General features: G+C 46.3%; 1 protein-coding gene across 1 annotated transcript in view; it reads right to left on the bottom strand.

Annotated features, from left to right (window-relative positions):
* RUNX1 (RUNX family transcription factor 1) overlaps positions 1-17989 on the bottom strand; it is an 87986-nt gene that overhangs the window by 58165 nt on the left and 11832 nt on the right. The window contains exon 3 of the mRNA XM_061192879.1: positions 5082-5186. Within this exon, the coding sequence (XP_061048862.1) occupies positions 5082-5186 (105 nt within the window). The remainder of the gene's footprint in view (positions 1-5081; positions 5187-17989) is intronic.

The following is a 17989-nucleotide window of genomic DNA, read 5'->3' as shown; positions in this document are numbered from 1 at the left end:
CAGAAGTTGTCCCAGAAATGGCCAATATTTGTTTTATGAACCTTTTCAATTTTTAATTAGTTACTCAGTGTTCCAGATGTAACGGATACCTGGCCAGCCAGATGATGGCTTGTGCCATCAGAATGACGGTCCAATCCACGATCCACACTACTGGGACATCTCCCCCACTCCCCGGCCCCCCATCACTGGGTCAGTCGTTGGGGTCCCAACTACTCCTCAACCCCTCATTAGCAAAATATCTTCCTCTATAGCACTGAATTAATTCACGCATTCAAATTATTTAGTGAAATACCTACAGAGAATATGCTTCGGTATCTCAATATTGTCATATTACAGACACATGGGCTAAATTACAGGCACATGGGTTGAGAGCTAGAGTTTTCCATTAGATCCCCTGAAATAGTAAAAAAAAAAAAAAAAAAAAATACATAAAAACAATCTCAAATATCCTTTTCTTGAAAACTCCTTTCACTCTATCTTTCATGCTTAAAGAGAAGACTATCTTTTAATATGTTGACAAGCTTCTAAATGTTCTACCTACAAACTGAAAACAGATCCCACATTGCTGCTTGCAAGAACCATCCCAGCAGGAGATACCTTCTGATGGTGTTCTTTCTCCATAATAAATTTAATTTTTCAACAATTAATAATTTCTCTATTAATCTGAGATGTAAAAATAATCCTGTGGAATGTGGGAAAAACAAGTTTTGACTCACTAAGAGGCAGGTCAGTTACTGTAAAAGGGCAAGTAATCATCTGAAATGAAAAATATTTTCAATTCTCTTTGGAAGACAATTTTTGCTACAACTTCACCACTGAAAACCAGGAAAACGGTTGGGAAACATCAAGTTATCCCATCAGCCCAGCCAGCAGACTAGCTGTGGCATGTTTCTTAATTCTTTGTCCTTTTCTTATTGACCTGACTGGCAGGTTGAATGAGATAAGCTTTCCTTCTGGTTTTGCACAAATGGTTTAAGTTGAAGGCTCCATGCCTGCAATCAAGTGCCAACAATTGCCCTTTCTAGACAATCTTAGAGCTGGGACAAATGTGAGAAGTCATATAAGCCAACACCACGTTTAAAAAATGAGGATACCGAGGTTGGGTCAGAGAGCCTAGAATAGATGAGGTGTAGACGGTGTGGTATGGATGGGGAGGTGAATGCATGAACGGACAGACGGATGGATACGAGTACAGGATTAGGCATCAGGAGCTCCTCATTCTAATCCTGGCTTCATCACCAACTATTTCTCCCAACCTAAGCAGATCATTTCATTACTCTGGGGTTGCTTTCCCTTATCGATGAGGCAATTAGCCCTGAAGCCTCTTTCAGGTCCCTTTTAGCTCTCAAAGTCATTGATTTCATGAAACAAAAGAACTTTTCAAAACTGTTCAACTTGGTGATGCTGGGACCATTTTGCCAGAATCACCCAGAATTCATAGCACCATAATAATGATAGAAGGGACTTGGGAGGTGTTATTAATCCATAGATTTGACACTGCCTGGGCATACTAATTTCTGTGCAATGACCTCTCTTAAAATTGCATTAGAAAGAATAAGTCACAATACTAAAGACATGGTGACAACCAAAGTATCTATCAACAGACGATGAATAAAGAAAATGTGACACACACACACGTGCACACGCACACACACACACACACACAGGAATATTATTCAGGCATAAAAAAGAAATCCTGCCAGTTACCATTTGCAACAACATGGATGGCCCTTGAGGGCATTATGTTAAGTGAAACAAGCCAAGCAGAGAAAGACAAATACCATATGATCTCACTTAATATGTGGAATCTAAAACAAAACAAACTCACAGAAACAGAGAGTAGATTGGTGGTTGCCAGGGGTTGGGGGTGGGGAAATGGGTCAAAGGGTACAAACTTCCAGTTATAAGATGAAAAAGTTCTGGGGACCTAATGTACAGCATGGACTATAGTCAACACATTTTTGACCAGAGACGTGTATTACGGCCACGGGCGTTAGTTTCTGCAAAACTCCCCCAGTCAATAATGTGTTAACAACAAAACTGCCAAGAGGGTAGATCTTAAAAGTTCTCAACACATACAAACAAACTGTCACTCTACGATGTGATGGATGTGTTAACTAATCTTACTGCCATAATCATTTTGCAATATAAGCATATATCAAATAATCATGTTGTAAACCTTAAACTTATACAATGTTATAAGTCAATGATATCTCAGTAAAGCTGGGGGAAAATTCTGTTAACTTACTCTTAAAAAAAGAAACAAAACTGGCTGTGAGCAGAGTTTCATCAAAAAGAAGTAGTTCCCACCTTGAATCAAGACATTCAAGTAATCATAAGAAAACAGCATGCCTTTAGGCCTGCCTTGCTTCAGAGAGTGAATAGAAAAGTCAGCATTACCTGAGTCACCCTGGGAGACTGTGCATCTGACTTTTGTGTAGAAGTCCCTTGTGAAATGGAGACTATCTACCTAGGCCTCTGACACCTCTTTATATCATACGTATACGTATTCATTTAACTTAATTTGGTTTTTAAGTTAATTTTTCCCTAGACCCCAAACTCCATTTGGCAGGAAAGACTCTGTAAAAATAGGTGCCTTCTTGGAGCAAATCCCTTCTGCCTGCTCAAAGAGCCCTCCCCAATAATGACTGTTTTCTTAAGTCATAAAACAGCAGGAAGCAGAGTCAACTGTATATACAGGCGGGGCCATTACAATCGCATTTTTTTCCCTCTGACTGCCAGTTCTTAAAAATCCAAGCGGCCAGCATTTGTTTTCCAAAGCTCAACCACCATTAGTTCTTTGAACGTTACAGGAAATACTGCCTGTGGGGCAAAAACTGCCCTTTTTTATGCCTGAGAGAAGAGGGGCAGCGGAAGGTATACGGAGGGGTCATCTGGTTTAAGCTTCTTCCTCCAGGCAGGTCTGCCTTTGAACTGTCCCAGAGATGGCTATTGCTTCTATTTTTATTTTTTTAAATGTTTTTATTGAGGTATAGTTGATGTACAATATTATATAAGTTTCAGGTGTGTAACATAGTGATCCACAACTTTTAAATGTTATATTTCACTTACAGTTACTATAAAATATTGGTTATATCCCTATTGTACTATATATCCTTGTATCTTATTTATTTTATACATAGTAGTTTGTACCTCCTAATCTCCTACCTCTATCTTGCCCCTCCCCACTTCTCTGCTTCTGTTTTTAAAGATAGGGAACCTACAGCCTCCTGAGTGAGCCTTTCTGGAAGTTTAATTACCCTCAAGGTCAATTGCCTTACACCTCACAACTGCCTGCTCCCCAACCCCATGCCTGCTGTAATCTGAGCCCGCTTCCTCTTTGGTCCTCTGCAAGCACCAAGGTACCTGTGTGGTGTGTCTGTTATGTTTAATGCAGGGTCACTAGGAGTCTTCAATTTGCCATTTCTACTTTGGAAACCTCCCAAGTTGGGTTTGGTTGGTACTGTGTGTTTCTGAGCCTGGGGTTTGCTTTTCACACAGAAATTGGAATCAGGGGATGCTACCAAGTCCCAGAGTTTCCTGAGTCCGGATATGGCCAGAACATCTCCAGGCACTTAAAGAGAAAAATCTGCCAGGGGGAAATGAGGTCAGAAATAACGGGAGTCACGGAGCAGGCAAATGGCACCAAGGAGATGGTGAACGGACACCATGTCCTGGGGGGCAGGGGGGTTGTCCCTGGTGGATGTGGTGGTTCTCTGCTGTGTTCTGCCCATTCTGGGGTATGGGGAAGGTTGAGGCAGCACCCAGGATGGTTCTAGCAGGTGATCAAGATGCCATGAGACTGTGGCCAGGACTGTAGGAAAGACTGCCATGAGCTGCGGTGCTCACAGGATGACCTGCAGAGAGCCACGCCACAGGGGCGACCTTAGAGCCCCCAGAGGCACCAGGCAGGTCCTCTGGAGGAATGGCCCCGGGGTAGGGGGGCAGAGCAGCAGCCAGAGATGCAGGCAGGGAGGCTCTGCTGGCATTTCCCGAGTTCATTTTCTGTGCCAGGCACACAGCATTGTCTCACTCAAGCTGATAGAGAAGCTCTCATTATTATCCCCATTTTACAGATGAGGAAACTGAGGTTCAGAGAGGCGCCATAACTTCCTGAAGGCTTAAGAGCCTCAACTGGAACTCCACTTGTTTGCCCCAGAACCCAAATTCTTAACCACTTCGTTTTACGACCTGTCATCCCTGCATCTCAGCTTGCTGGCACGGTAGGAAGCCCTGTTTCCGACACCCTCAACCCCACCCTTTATAAAAATTAATAGAGAGTATTAATTTTCCAACCGGGGGCATGACATGGTTAGGAGGCATGCAGATGCTGGGCGGGGGCTCCAGTCAGTTCCACAGATCTGGAACTGGAACCCAGCCTCCATCCCAGGGAAGGGTGTGGTTCTGGAAAAGTGTTACTGTGTGTTTACTCAAAGATAGTCATTAAGTCACCGTGAAGACATTTTTCTGCAGACTAAACAACCCCACTCCTTTTATAAAAAAGCTTTCCTCACAGGAACTATTTTTTTTGTACCATCTTTCTATATTTACTGGTTTTCTCTCAGGCACTCTTCTCCCCTCCCATTCTCTATTTTAAACAATCCTGTAATAAGATTTTGATCTGTGGCACAGAAAGGAAAGGGTCATTTTCATAGATTTCATCTCCAGCCTCCAAGTGAATTAAAGGCCAGCATGGATGGTGATCAGCCCCTTGTGGTCCACTCTGACCCTCTGGACTCTTTTGACCACCTCTGCCCCTGGCCAATCTTCCTTGAACTTTGCCACGTATTTGGTCCTTAGGCCCATGCAGTCCTGAAATGATTCTGACATGCACTTGAGTCAGCCTGATTTCCTTTTGCCCTCCAAGAAGATGCTTCAAAAAAGGAACCCCATGCTCAGAGACAACTTTGAGGAGTGAGAGTGTCAAAAGAAAACTTCTTCCTCCCTGCAGGGGTCTGACATTTCCCTCTGGCAGAAGTTTTAGCCACAAGTGAGTGATGCTGATGGAACACAAGGGTTCTGGGTGCCTGAGTGTACCAGCTGGGAGGGGAGGTGCCAGCCCCGAGGGGCGGCCCACTTACTTCGAGGTTCTCGGGGTCCGTCCACTGTGATTTTGATGGCTCTGTGGTAGGTGGCGACTTGTGGTGGGTTTGTGAAGACGGTGATGGTCAGAGTGAAGCTCTTTCCTGTTGGAACACAAAAGAGAGCAACGAAGAATGAGGCAATGGCCTGAATATATCTGCTGGGTAATTCAAAATTAATTTATGATTTCCAGCCCTCACACTGGAAAGGTGGCAGGACTTCAGCACACATTACTGGTTTTTCCAATACTCCTTTGAGTTTGGCTTTGCTTAAATTTTGGAATGTACAACTACGTTGTCTAGATGTGACACTTCCCTTAGTCACGTGGCTTTTGTTTAGTCATGAATAACACAGGATCAAGAGAGATTCAGATGTGTTTTCTTTCAGGTCGGGACCCCAGGGACATAGGAGCAGATTGGCAGCTGTCCACTCCTCGCTCCCAGGTCCTCCCTTTTAATAAGCTCAGAGCAAAAGGAGGAAAAGAAACCATTTCCGTCTTTGCCCTCTAACCTTGTTTGTACCTCCAAGGATTAGGAAAGATAGAATTCGTAAGTTTGAGGCTAGGCTAAATTGGAATAATTCTCTCTATGTTAAAAATACTAATTGCTGGTTGATTCTAAATATTGTTTTGAAAGGCCAGATGTTATTATAGGTACTCATGGGGTTGGCCAGACAAAATTTATATTCAATAAATGGATTTAAGGATATGTAACTGACAGATTGAGATTCAATGACAACTGTTAGCATAAATACACAGATGGATTTCCATCTAAGCATTTTATACAAACTTAAGAAATGCGAGCATGTCTTCATTGCATAGGTCGAATGCAATGCTTTTAATAATTTTTAAAAATTGTTTTAAAATATATAATTTATAATAAAAGTATTAATATATAAATACATTAGTTACTTAAAAGCATTTCTTCTTTGCTAAGCAGTTCAGAGAATGCCCTCTGGTTGTGAATTCTGGCTAGCTGACCTTTGACAAGTCACTAGCCCTCCCTGTGCCTCAGTGTCCTCACCTGGAAGATGGGTACATATAACTTTTCCTACCTTATCGAATTTTGGGAGAGGTTAAATGAATTAATATGAGTAAAATCATTAAAACAGCATTTGGCACATGGTATTCAAAGGTGTGTGTGTGTGTGTGTGTGTGTGTGTATGGGGGAGGAGAGAGAGAGAGAGAGAGAGAGAGAAAGAGAGAGAGGCACAGCTCTTCCTGCAAGAGAATTAGATTTAGGTTCCTGTACAAATATTTGACCTCTCCAGATCTCAGTTTCCTGGTTTGCAAAATGAAGGCGTTCATGGGATACATACAATGTCACCTTTAACTCTGATTTTATCTTTTTTTTTTTTAAGAATTTTTCTTTTTTTTTTTTGATGTGGACCATTTTTAAAGTCTTTATTGAATATGTTACAATATTGCTTCTGTTTTATGTTTTGGTTTTTTGGCCCCGAGGCATGTGGGATCTTAGCTCCCTGACCAGGGATGGAACCCGCACCCCCTGCATTGGAAGGCGAAGTCTTAACCACTGGACTGCCAGGGAAGTCCCTGATTTTATCTTCTAGATGAAATCCCGGTGCCCATCTCCATGTGTAGGTGTGTGCCTGCCCCAGGGGTGTTTCCCCGGCTGCCTGCAACTTCAGCATTTCAGAGATTCCATGAAAACACTATATTTCCTTCCTAGGGCTGCTGTAACAAATTACCACAAACTGGGTGGCTTAAAACAACTGAAATTTATTGTCTCCTAGTTCTGGTGTCCAGAACTAGGAGACAATAAACTGAGGTGTTGACACAATTGCGGTGTTGACAGGGCCGTACACCCTCTAGGGAAGAATCCGTCCTGGCCTTGTCTGGCTTCTGGTGGTTCCCAGCAATCCTTGGCATTCTTTGGCTTGTGGCAGCATCACTTCACTCTCTGCCTCCTTCCTCACGTGGCCTCCCTCCCTCTCTGTCCTCTGTCTCCAAATCTCCCTCTCCTTACAAGGACACCAGTCATTGGATTTAGGGCTTACCCTACTCTAGTATGACTTTAGCTTAACTTGATTACATCTGCAAAGCCCCTATTTCTAAATAAGGTCACATTCTGAGGTCACCCAGGGACATGACTTTTTAGGGAATGCTATTCAACTCAGTACAAACACCAAATATCATAGAGTTCCAGTCTTGGCACTACAAGTGACAACTACTCTCTATGTACCTGTGGGTTTTACCCCCAAAACAGTCCCACTCCTGTGGCGGCCCTCCTACAACCATCCTATTCTTGTTTTTTTAATTTTTAAAAACTTTTTATTAGAGTATAGTTGATTTACAATGTTGTGTTAGCTTCAGGTGTACAGAAAAGTGATCAGTTACATATATATATACTTTTTCATATATATTCTTTTTCAGATTCTTATCCATGATAGGTTATTACAGGATATTGAATATAGTTCCCTGTGCTATACAGTAGGTCCTTGTTGTTTATCTATTTTATATATAGTAGTATGTATCTGTTAATACCAAACTCTTAATTTGTCCCTCCCTGCCCCTTTCCCCTTTGGTAACCATAAGTTTACAACCATCCTATTCTTGATTTCCTAAATGACAACAAAGAATCATTGTCTTCCTAATGTTGGCCTTTTCAGGTCTGTGTAAAACGTACAAGTTTTCAAGCACTTTCCCATATACTATTTTATTTGGTTCTCACAACACTCTCATGAAATAAACAAGACAGATTTTATTGTCCTTGGTTAATAGGTAGCAAAGCTAAGGCTCAGAAAGGATGAGTGGTTTGTCCAAAGTCACACAGCTTGGATACATGGAAAACCCAGATCTCCAGCTTTGTGCTTCACATTATTGTCATGAGGTCCTAAATCTCTACCTTCAAACTCAGTGGTACCAGCACCAGTAATCCAGACTCGTGGTATCTTTTCCATGCTCTGCCCCTGCCCCCAAAAGCGAAAACAGTCCTGGTGGCACTAATGTACCCAAACTGTACTCAACAGCTAATTGAAAGTCTGGGTTATAGTTCAAAAGCAGTTTCTAACTGAGCTGAATTTGGGCTCCTGGCGTTTACCCTGGTTAACCACAGACTGGCCTACTGAATTGGGAAGGAAATTCAACCAAAGTGAATATTTGTGAAATCGTTGCTTGTAATTATAATTCTACTATTTTATGCCCATCATTTTACGTGCAGTCAAGAAGTGTCTGTCCAGCAAAAGCTACTAGGTGGGGCATTTTGGCCACAGTAACTGTGGTTCACGAAGGTGGGGTATTCCGGTTCGCCTCCTGCACAACGGGCTGTTGTTTACAGCTTTGCGCACCAGGACGTCTGCTTATGACCTCATAGACAGAGGCAATAAGTGATGTCATTTTGCTCATAGGTGTGTGTGACATTTTTCCACTCCAGGAGAACTCTGCCTTCTGCTTCCTTGTATTCTTCCGAGCAGACCTGGCACCAGACTTGACACCTGGGGACAGCCAGCCAGCGGGTTCACTGAACCCTCGGAACTCTGCCTTCTGCCCTCTTCCCTCCGCCCTGGCCACGCCCCCGCCCCGCCCCCGCCCCCGCCCCGCCCCGCCCCGGTTTGTCCCTGCCGAGATGCAGCCCTTCTTAGCCAGCACCAGCAGCAGTGGTAGCCGCGCCTAGAGCATGCGTGTTATTAGCCAAATTCCGTCATCAAAATGACCTACGGGCCTGGTATTTTAAGTGCGTGGGTGTGGAGAGCGAAAGCCTCTCAAGTGTTTTTCTCAGCAAGCTGTAGCCAGGCTAGGAAGAAGGTGGGGGAGAGCAAAGGAGGACGGATCGTCTAAATAACCACCGAAATCGGCTTTTTGGGACTAACTGCAGGGTTGGGAGATGGGGCTGCCGTAGAGAGAGCTGATGTTCCCATTTGTAGCCTGAGCGGGTCCTTGCCTGGAGAGGCCGGAAGGCTCCTTGCCGCCCTGGATTCGGCCCATGGGGTGAGCAGAGGTGCCCCTGGCTGTGCTGCTGAAAGACTGCAGCGCTGGGCTCCCCACGGGGCAAGCTGCAGGGTCACAGGTGCCCTGCGTGGGGATTCACAGCGGAGGGAGCTAAGGAAAGGGGGTCACCGAGACCTTCCTTCTCCTGCTCACGGAAACCTCACCCAAACAGCACCATGAGTTCTGGCGGGTGGTGTCCAGGAGGAATGCTATTTAGAAGCACGAACAGCAGGATTGAATAAGAGGGCGGGAAGAAACAGTGAAGGAGAGAAGGGTTTTCTTGACTTAAGCCTGGAAGCAGCAAAAGACAAGAACTTGATTATACAACCCTGTGGAAGTGCCAAGGCATGGGGTGCTAGTTAACAGTGAGGACTTCCTGGGCTCAAACCCCAGCTCTGCCCCTTGCTAGCTGTGTGACCTTGGGCAAGTTACTTAACCTCTCTGGGGGCCTCGTCATCTGTAAAATAGGGGTGATAACAGTCCTTCCATCTCATAGTGCTGTTATGCAAACTAAATGAAATAATGCATCAGCAAATATCCGTTTAATTATCACTAAAGATGTGACAAACATGATTCCACAAAGACCAGAGCTGCGGGCAATCCTGTGAGGTGCAGCTGGTGGTGAATCGACGTTGAGGTCTGATGGTGGGAGGTGAGGTGAGCCTTAGCGTGTGGTAGGTGGTGCCGATGGAGCCCCTCCAGGCCCATCCTCTCTTCTTTAGGAATTTCAGCAAACGCAGGCAGAGAGCAGAGGGCAGCAGGCAGGCAGCAGAATGGGGTCTAAAGACCCATCGGGAAAGCTGCACGTTCCACTGGAACTTCCACTTCAACGTCAGTCCTGCTCCCACCAGCTGGCGACCTTTGTAAGGCACAGTTGCAACTGGTTGATCCACTTTATAAACAAGCCGGGCCAAACGCTCCCTCAGAGCACGTGTGGTCCCCCTCGATGCCAGCATGTTCATCCAAATGCCAGCGCAAAATCCTAACTGCTTTATTTAGTTGGGAGGAAGGTCACGGGGCAAGTCTTCCTGGATATTTGCTGCCATAACAGACTCTCCAGGGTGAGGCAGTGACAAAGCCCCAGGTCTGTGCTTTCTTAGGTCCCACGTTTACAGGCCCCGGGGCTGGTGGACTCTGGCAGCCGGCTGTGGTCTCATAAAGCCACGGCTGGACGCTGCAGTTCCGCAAGGGCCCAGGGCACCACGCCACTTCCTCACCACATCTGGGAAGTGGCGAAACCTCAGGATTGCTGCAAATGGGCACCCTGTTCCCCAAGGGCGAGGGTGGGGAGAGGAACAGAAGGTGAAAAGGCAATTCGAGATCATCTCACGCCCTTAGAAGTTCGTGCCCCGTCACGTCGCGGCAACGTCTTCCTATGGCGATGGGTGTCTCCCTCCGTCCTCTTGTGATTGCCCCTCCCTAAGTTTGGTTCACGGGTAGCCAAGCCACTTGCGTTGGCTCCTCAGCCATTGGGTTCTGTTTCGGTCACTCTCCTTGGTGAAGGTTTGGACCCATGAGTCATCTTCTCCTTTTTGGGCCAGTTTCGATGGGATGTGAAACTTGCCCTTTGTCACGCAAGGGCAGGCTGTACGCACGGAGGACCATCTGCTGAGGGGGTCGCAGAGCTTAGGAAACGAAATCACGACAGTTTCCACTCATTCGTGCATCTCTGCGGGGAAACCGGTCATGCTCACACACTTTAAACACCCAAGAGAGGGAGAAAGGGAAAGTCAGAGAAAAAAAAAAAATGCAGCTTTTGAAAACCAAGAAAGCCAGGGAAGGCTCAAGTTTTGCTCTTTGAAAATTCTGGAAATCCCAAAAGATTCTGCGATGTTGCAGGAAGATTTCTCCTCTTACCATGTAGTTTGTGCCAGGTCTAATTTTAATCACAGACAACTAAGTATTATAATTAACAAACCCTCAGATTCCAGGAGAAAACTGAATCGGGGATATTTTTCACAAAGTACCTTTAATTTATGTTTCTCGCTTTTCCACTGGAACAACCTAACGGCCAAAATGCATGTTTTTGCTCCTCATCCATTTCCTTACCCAAACACTTACCGCTATTTTTGACAGCGGGGCTGTATAATTATTTATTTGGGGATTTCTGAATAGAGGACAGATTCTTCAAGTTGTGCGGCATCTCCCGGTTTCTCTGCATTGAATTGCGGTGACGATGTTGGTGTGTGTCCCCTTGGGTGTAAAGTGACGGTGTTGACAACGTCCTTAACCGATGGCACCTGCAGCCACGCAGGCAAAATGTAGGGGGGAGGCCCCAGCTATCGGTACGAGGATAACTCCCCAAAGTTGCCTGAAAGTCAGGTGCTTAAAATACAGAACTAAGCTTTCCATAATAAACAGCATGCGTTGAGTACGATGGAGCACTTGAAAAATAGCAGTTTTACTTAGAGAAAACCAAAAACATGCCAAGTGTTTTCTCTGGAGCTGTTCTACAAAAATGAGTTGTTTGAGGACAGGGGTGGTGTTTTATTAATCTTTGCATTTTCTGTTCTGAGGCAGTAAAAAAAAATGTTTGATAAATGGATCAATGGATTATTCTGTAAACTTTCAGTTTGACAGCTGGTTCTTTATGAGGGCTGACTTCACTTGGAAGGCTCAGTTCTCCCTTTTGGTGGCATGGGTGTGAGCCCAGCTCTACTAAAGGGTTGGATGGGCAAGGCTTTCTCTTCAAGAGGAGCATTACCGAACCCCAAAGAAGCATGATGCTCTCACGCGATTTTTGCACTTCCTTTCCCCAGATGTCATGGTCCCTTTCTGATCTTCCTTTTTTCTTTCGGTGTCCCAGTGCCTGAGTGTCTCAGATGAGGAACCAAGTTTTAATCCTTTTAGCCCAAACACCTCCAAGACCCTGAATTCACAGCCTCTTTAGGTCAAGGCCACGCCTGCTGCCCTGTACTTCCATCCTGGAGAACCCTTTGGTTGGCACACCCCAATTCCACAGTTTCCACCCATCGGGCCAAATGCCACACAGGACAGGTGACCAAAGTGACCTCCTGGGGCTGGCCTAGTCCTAACCCTGACCTGCTGGTGCCCATAGCCCAGTGCCTCAAACACACAGCCCTAGGCCACATGCCACCGCGGCAGAGAGGCCCGGGGGTGTGGGGGGGTGGGCATTTTGAAGGGAAGGTAGCGTCAGGGTCCTCAGTGCCTGCTCGCCAGCCTGTTCGCACCCCTAGCTCTATTGCAGGAAGCTGGGAGGGCAGGTGGGGATGGAGGCCAAGTAGGAAGAAGAAGGAAGGTCTAGGCAAGGCTGCAGGGTGTGGTAGGCGGGGCCTGGAGGGAGCTGATTTCTAGACATGGTGACATTTACCAGATGGTGGGTTTGCAAACTGGATATACAGTGACCCCTCTGTATCCACGGGTTTGGCATCCATGAATTCAACTAACCTTGGATCCCGTCTCTAAGCTCCCAAGCACCCTCCAAAAAGCCCTGTCTGCTCTTCAGTCTGCAATCCCAGCATCTTCGTACCATTTGTATCTGGTGATGTCAATTCCCTGCTTAAAACCTGCTGGGGGACCAGACCAAATTCCCAATGTGGATGTCAAGGCCCTTACCAGCTCTCTTGGCCAGCTCGGTGTTCCTCCCCAACCCTGTTTTCTCTGCTTGGACACTCTTCCTGATGCCTTCACCTGGTAGCCTCCTCGTCACCCTGAAACATCTCCACTGAGATGACAAGCTGTCCAGAGAGACCCCTAAGCTTGTAGTGGGTTATGCACCCAGCTGTGCATTTTGCTTCTGTCACTCCTTTCACTATGGTGCTGGCCACTCAGAACAGTGACATCTGCTTAACTGTGGGCCCCTCACTGGCCCCGGCATGCTGTGGCTTCTCTTTAGCTGGCCTTTGTATCTCCAGTGCTAGCCCAGAGCCTTGCAAGCAGCAGGTGCACAATGCAATCTGATGAATGAATGAATGAAAGAAATACCCCCATGAAATGACCTCTGTGGGTGGGGGACAGTTCTAATAAAGTAGCCATGGGCACTACACTTCCCTGATCGAACAGGGTCCAAAGCCTGTGAGCAACTCACTAACGAAAACAGAGAACACAAGGTCCATCACCAGGCTGGTGCCCAGCAAATGCCTGGGATGATTATATTATTATTATTCCTTCATTTATTTATGAAATTCCTGCTGTGTCTCAGGCACTCTCATTTTACAAAGTTCCTCGGAGGATAAAGGAATATAAATTCCTTGCCAATGAGGAGTGGACAATGGAAATAGCATTGTTCCTGACTTTCTGACTCAGGGAGACACGGGCTACCTCCTGCCCACTCTCTTCCCTCCTCCCTCAGTGACTCTCCTACAGAAGGAAGAACGATGCGGCGGTGAGTCATAGCTCTTTCTTCCTAAGTTTTGTTACACACACCATCTCATTTTAATCATCCTAATAACCTTTTGAGGTACATATGAAGGGCACTGTCATACCTATTGTACAGATGCGGAGACTGAGGCCAGCACATCTAAGCGAGTACGGCAAGCACACCACCTTCTCATACGTTGTCACACTACCTTCCAAAGACCCGCAGAATCGCCACAAATAGGTGCGTGTGTTTCTATGTTGTTATCATGAATCAGAGGAATATTAAATGGGACACAATGGCCTTAGTGGACTCCATAGCCCACGGATTTGGGCAGAATGCAAGATATCTCTCCAAGCAACAGCCAGATTGATCGATTCTCTGTTGACATGTGACCAAAAAAGAAAAACATGTGTGGATGTTGGCTTGCAGTTTCTGAAAATGCTGAGATACAACCTTCAAATGGCTTCCAGGGGAAGAGCCAGGATGTCCTGAAGTGTGGTCCAAGGCGAGCTGCCGTGGCACCACTATAAAACTCCCCTCAACCTGGGTGGAGTCAGCAACTATGGTGCAGGAAGAATGTGATGCTGGTGGGTGCCAGCCTGCGGAGCCCGGCAACAGGACAAAGGGATTATTCTGCTTCATTGTGAAAATGCAGTGTTTATTGTTAAAATACGATTGGGAATTAAAGGGGCATGTATGAATCATAAATATTTGCATGCCGTTAATGTTTGGGCAAAAGAGTTGGAAGGACTAAGTTGGGAGAACTTCTCTTCCCATGAAAAACAGTGCCTCGGATTACAGTACATATTTAATTTCATCTCTTCCATTGCTGATCTGAAATCGCAGTGCCCACTGCGCATAAATAACCCTTCCGTGTCCTGAGAGCTGGCTCTATGGGGCCGAGGGATCAGGATAAGGGTTGACGTTCCCTCCCAGAAAAGTCATTCATTTAGACAAACAAAAAAGCAGGTCCCGGTTGTATTGTTTGTTAGGAGCTCACAGAGTTGCCATCAGCTTCCCTGCAGAGTTAGTCACAGCAACTGATCTTACCACGAAAAGTAGTAACCCCTAAAGTCTGTGTTATTTCAGGTAATCCTCACTGTACCCCATCCCCTTTGGGCAAAGGCTGAATCGGGCTCAGACAGGTCAGGTGACTTGCCCACAGACACACAACTGAGCCAGTGTTCTCAACCAGTGTTCCTTCCCCCCACCTCTCCCCCAGGGAGGGACATTTGGCAAAGTCTGCAGACACTTCTCGTTGTCACCACCCATGAGTGACATGGAAGGAATGCTCCTGGCTACTGGGTAGAGGCCAGGGATGCCACTAACCATCCCAAAATGCAGAGGATGGCTCCCACGACAAAGAATAATCAGCCCTAAACATTGATGGTGCCCAGGGTGAGACACTGTCCTCCCAGGAAGAATTCAGTACCATCCATGTGCTAACCACTATGCTCTACTGCCTAGAGTAAGCAGAGTCCTGGGGCAGTCACTCCTCTGGGGATGTTTAACGAGTCCCCACTCTGTATCAGGCACTGGTCTAGTGACTGGTGATACCACACAGCGCTGTTCTAGTTAAGGGCGGGATCTCTTGTGTTTTGAAAATGCTTAGAAGGCCACCTCCTGGGGACTCCCACGCCCATCTTCATCCTTTCCCTGGCGCTGGGGTCCCAGGACCGCAGTGCACCAGTGCGCGCCTGCCTGCCACAGCTGTTCCCGAGCTCCTTCCCCAGCGACCTTCACTTCCCAGAACGTGGGCAGCGTGTGGGCTCTGTATAGCCCAGCTCAGACGCCGCCCGGGAATTGCCAGGAGGATAGCTAACTCTTACAGGTCTCAAATGATTTTGACACACAACTGATCTCCACGCCGAACCTGGGAGCTGGTTGCTTTACTGAGGAAAACTTACAGGAAACAGAAGGGGCAGGAAAGTTCAGAGTGAGGGCCCCCTGCAGAGTAAATGCAAACAAACAACCAACTAGAGACCACAGTCACAGCAAAATGTATTCAAGAAATTCCACCTGTAGCAGACACCACTGTGATTCAATGAGAACACCTAGAGGACTCTTTTTTTCAGACTTTTTTCAAGTCATCTTCCCCTGAATCTTCTTGTATTATAGAAAATAGGTGATAGCAGAACCAACACGTAAGGGCAGGTGAGAGAAAGCTCCAGAAGAACCCAGCCCTCTGTCTGCCGGTGGTCCCCGCACACCTAACATGTGGGCAGCAAACCAGGGCTTCCTAGGGATGGACGGCAAATCAGCGTCTGTCCCGTCCCTACTCCTTCCATGCATTGCCCTTGGGTGTGCAAACTGACTCCTTTTCAGTGTCTGTAAGGTATCGGTCAGTGATGCATACCAGGACCTTGCTTTTAGCCCTTTTTAGTTCACGTGGACACTGTCCACTCACATCAATTCATGTTCCTGGATTAGTGGATCTGTGGCCCCTGACTGAAGCCTGATGGGGAGGGGGGTGGCAATGAGAAGCCAGCGTGCACTTTCACTGTTTCTGATGGTCCCTGTGGACCTGCACCTGTGTGGCATTCCTGAGGGAGCAGCTGTAAGTGGGGGGAGTCCTCGAGGGAGAGCTTTCCCTGCCGGGGGGCCCCCTCCACCTGCAGCCTCTACTTCTGGCTGCCACACATCCTCCAACCCAGGAGATGCCAAGATGGTGCGATCCTATGCACACAGAACTCTAGTATATTTTCATATTTAGAAAAAGACTAATATGCAGTGATGCTCTCTCGTTTTTTTTTATTCTGTGTGAACTGAAGTTTTTCATAAATTTGGTAAAGAGGCAGAAAGTGTTAGGGAAGAGAGGAGACATTTTATGACTTATCATGATCATTCGTGTGAGGCCAGCCCAGGGTTTCTCAGTCTCAGCGTGATTGATGCTTTGCAGGGGTAGGGCTGTCCTATGTGCTGTGGGAGTCACTCTACCCACTAGGTGCTAGGAGCACGCCCCACCCCAGGGGTGACAACCGAAAATGTCTGCAGATATTGCCGAATGTTGGGACCCACGGAGGGAGACCAAATTGATAGGCAGATTGATAGATACGATCTACCAACTATGACCTGCCCTGAGGTTTCAAGCAGGACGGGGAAGGCAGAACATCTGGACAGACCCAAGTGCCGTAGGTACTGGAAACACACCACGTGAAGAGGCCAAAGCTGTATTAGGATATGAGTTTAGACCGTTTCTCATTAATTACAGATAGATAGATAGATAGATAGGGATAGATAGGTAGATAGTGACTGTACTCCATACAATGGTTTCAAATAGAATGAAGGAAAAACATCTCTAAAAACCCGAAACCAATGCCTGGAGCAACCTGGAGTGTTTCCACCTACAAACAGGCCCACCCCTCCTTGCCTTCTCTGCTGAAATCTGATAAGCACACAGTTCACCAACTGTGCTCAAATGCCTGTATTCCTGTGTATTGCCTTTGTTTGAGCCAAGGAGAGTCTCCTTTGTTTGCATAAGGTGACTCAGTTAAGGCCACACACCACCCGCGAGGGTGCTGGCCAGACCTCCCATTCACCAGACCCAGAAGCATCCTTGGATCCGGAAGCTGGGGGGAGGGTGCAGCTCTGCAGACTGGGCTGCCCCTACATCCTTAATGACGCTCTTACATCTCAAGGTAAAAGCAGGGATTCATCTAAGTTGAGAAACAGACAGGAAATTTACTTACATCTTTGAGAAAAACACAGTTTAAGTGGCTCCTACATGAATGTTTCCTCACCAAGGAAACCAGAGGAAACGCATTTTGAATCCAGTGGCAGGATGGCCACCGGGCCTCTCGAAGGAGGTTGTCGGGATCACTTTCCGATTTATGGGTCCTTCAACTACCAGAAACCCTCGTTGGAGGAAGTTCAGTGACATAAAATGGAGTTCCTAAATGGGATACGATGCTCGATATAGCCTAATAGAGACTGGAACGTGCTGGAATCCCAAATCGGCACCAGCAACAGGAATGCCATGGAAAGCTCGGTTCTTAACATGGACCGAAATACATCTCTGTTGAAAGTGGGACTCACATCAGAGCCAATGACGGAGGGTAGGCTTTGCCTGAAGTCCACTAATGCAGGCTTATAAACACAAAATCTTGAATGCCCCAAGAGTGAGATGATAAAACTGGCACCTTTGAAAGTATTCATAGGCAGCTCATTAAATCCACACTGCTCACGTATTAATTCCTGTTAATTGCTTTACTGGGGCTTCAGATGAGAAGACCTTGTTAGTATGGATTTAGTCCTCAAAGATAATTTGGTCGAGGAAGTCTTCTCAGTGGTAGTATGGATGGACACACACACACACACACACCCTTCTGGCTGAAAGTCCACGAAATCCTTCAAAACCACATAACCTCTCCCTTTTGACAGTACATGGTTATTCATAAACATTCCCTTTCTGATCTGAACATGTTTTATAATCACCAACAGAAAGAAAACAATCATCAGACAATATACCATCTCTCTTTTCAACAAGTCATTTTTCTTTAAAAATAATAAAGAAAAAGTAACAGAATATGTTCTTCCATAACCAGTCTTCTCCATCCTCTCTTGTCCCTCACCAACCAGCACAAAAGAAAATACAAAACTGATTCATTAGAACCAGAGCAGCACTGCAGCCGTTGGCCGGA

Source organism: Eubalaena glacialis, chromosome 6 (genome assembly GCF_028564815.1).
Source record: "Eubalaena glacialis isolate mEubGla1 chromosome 6, mEubGla1.1.hap2.+ XY, whole genome shotgun sequence".
In the NCBI taxonomy this organism is placed as follows: domain Eukaryota; kingdom Metazoa; phylum Chordata; class Mammalia; order Artiodactyla; family Balaenidae; genus Eubalaena; species Eubalaena glacialis.
This window is presented reverse-complemented; position numbering and strand designations above follow the sequence as displayed.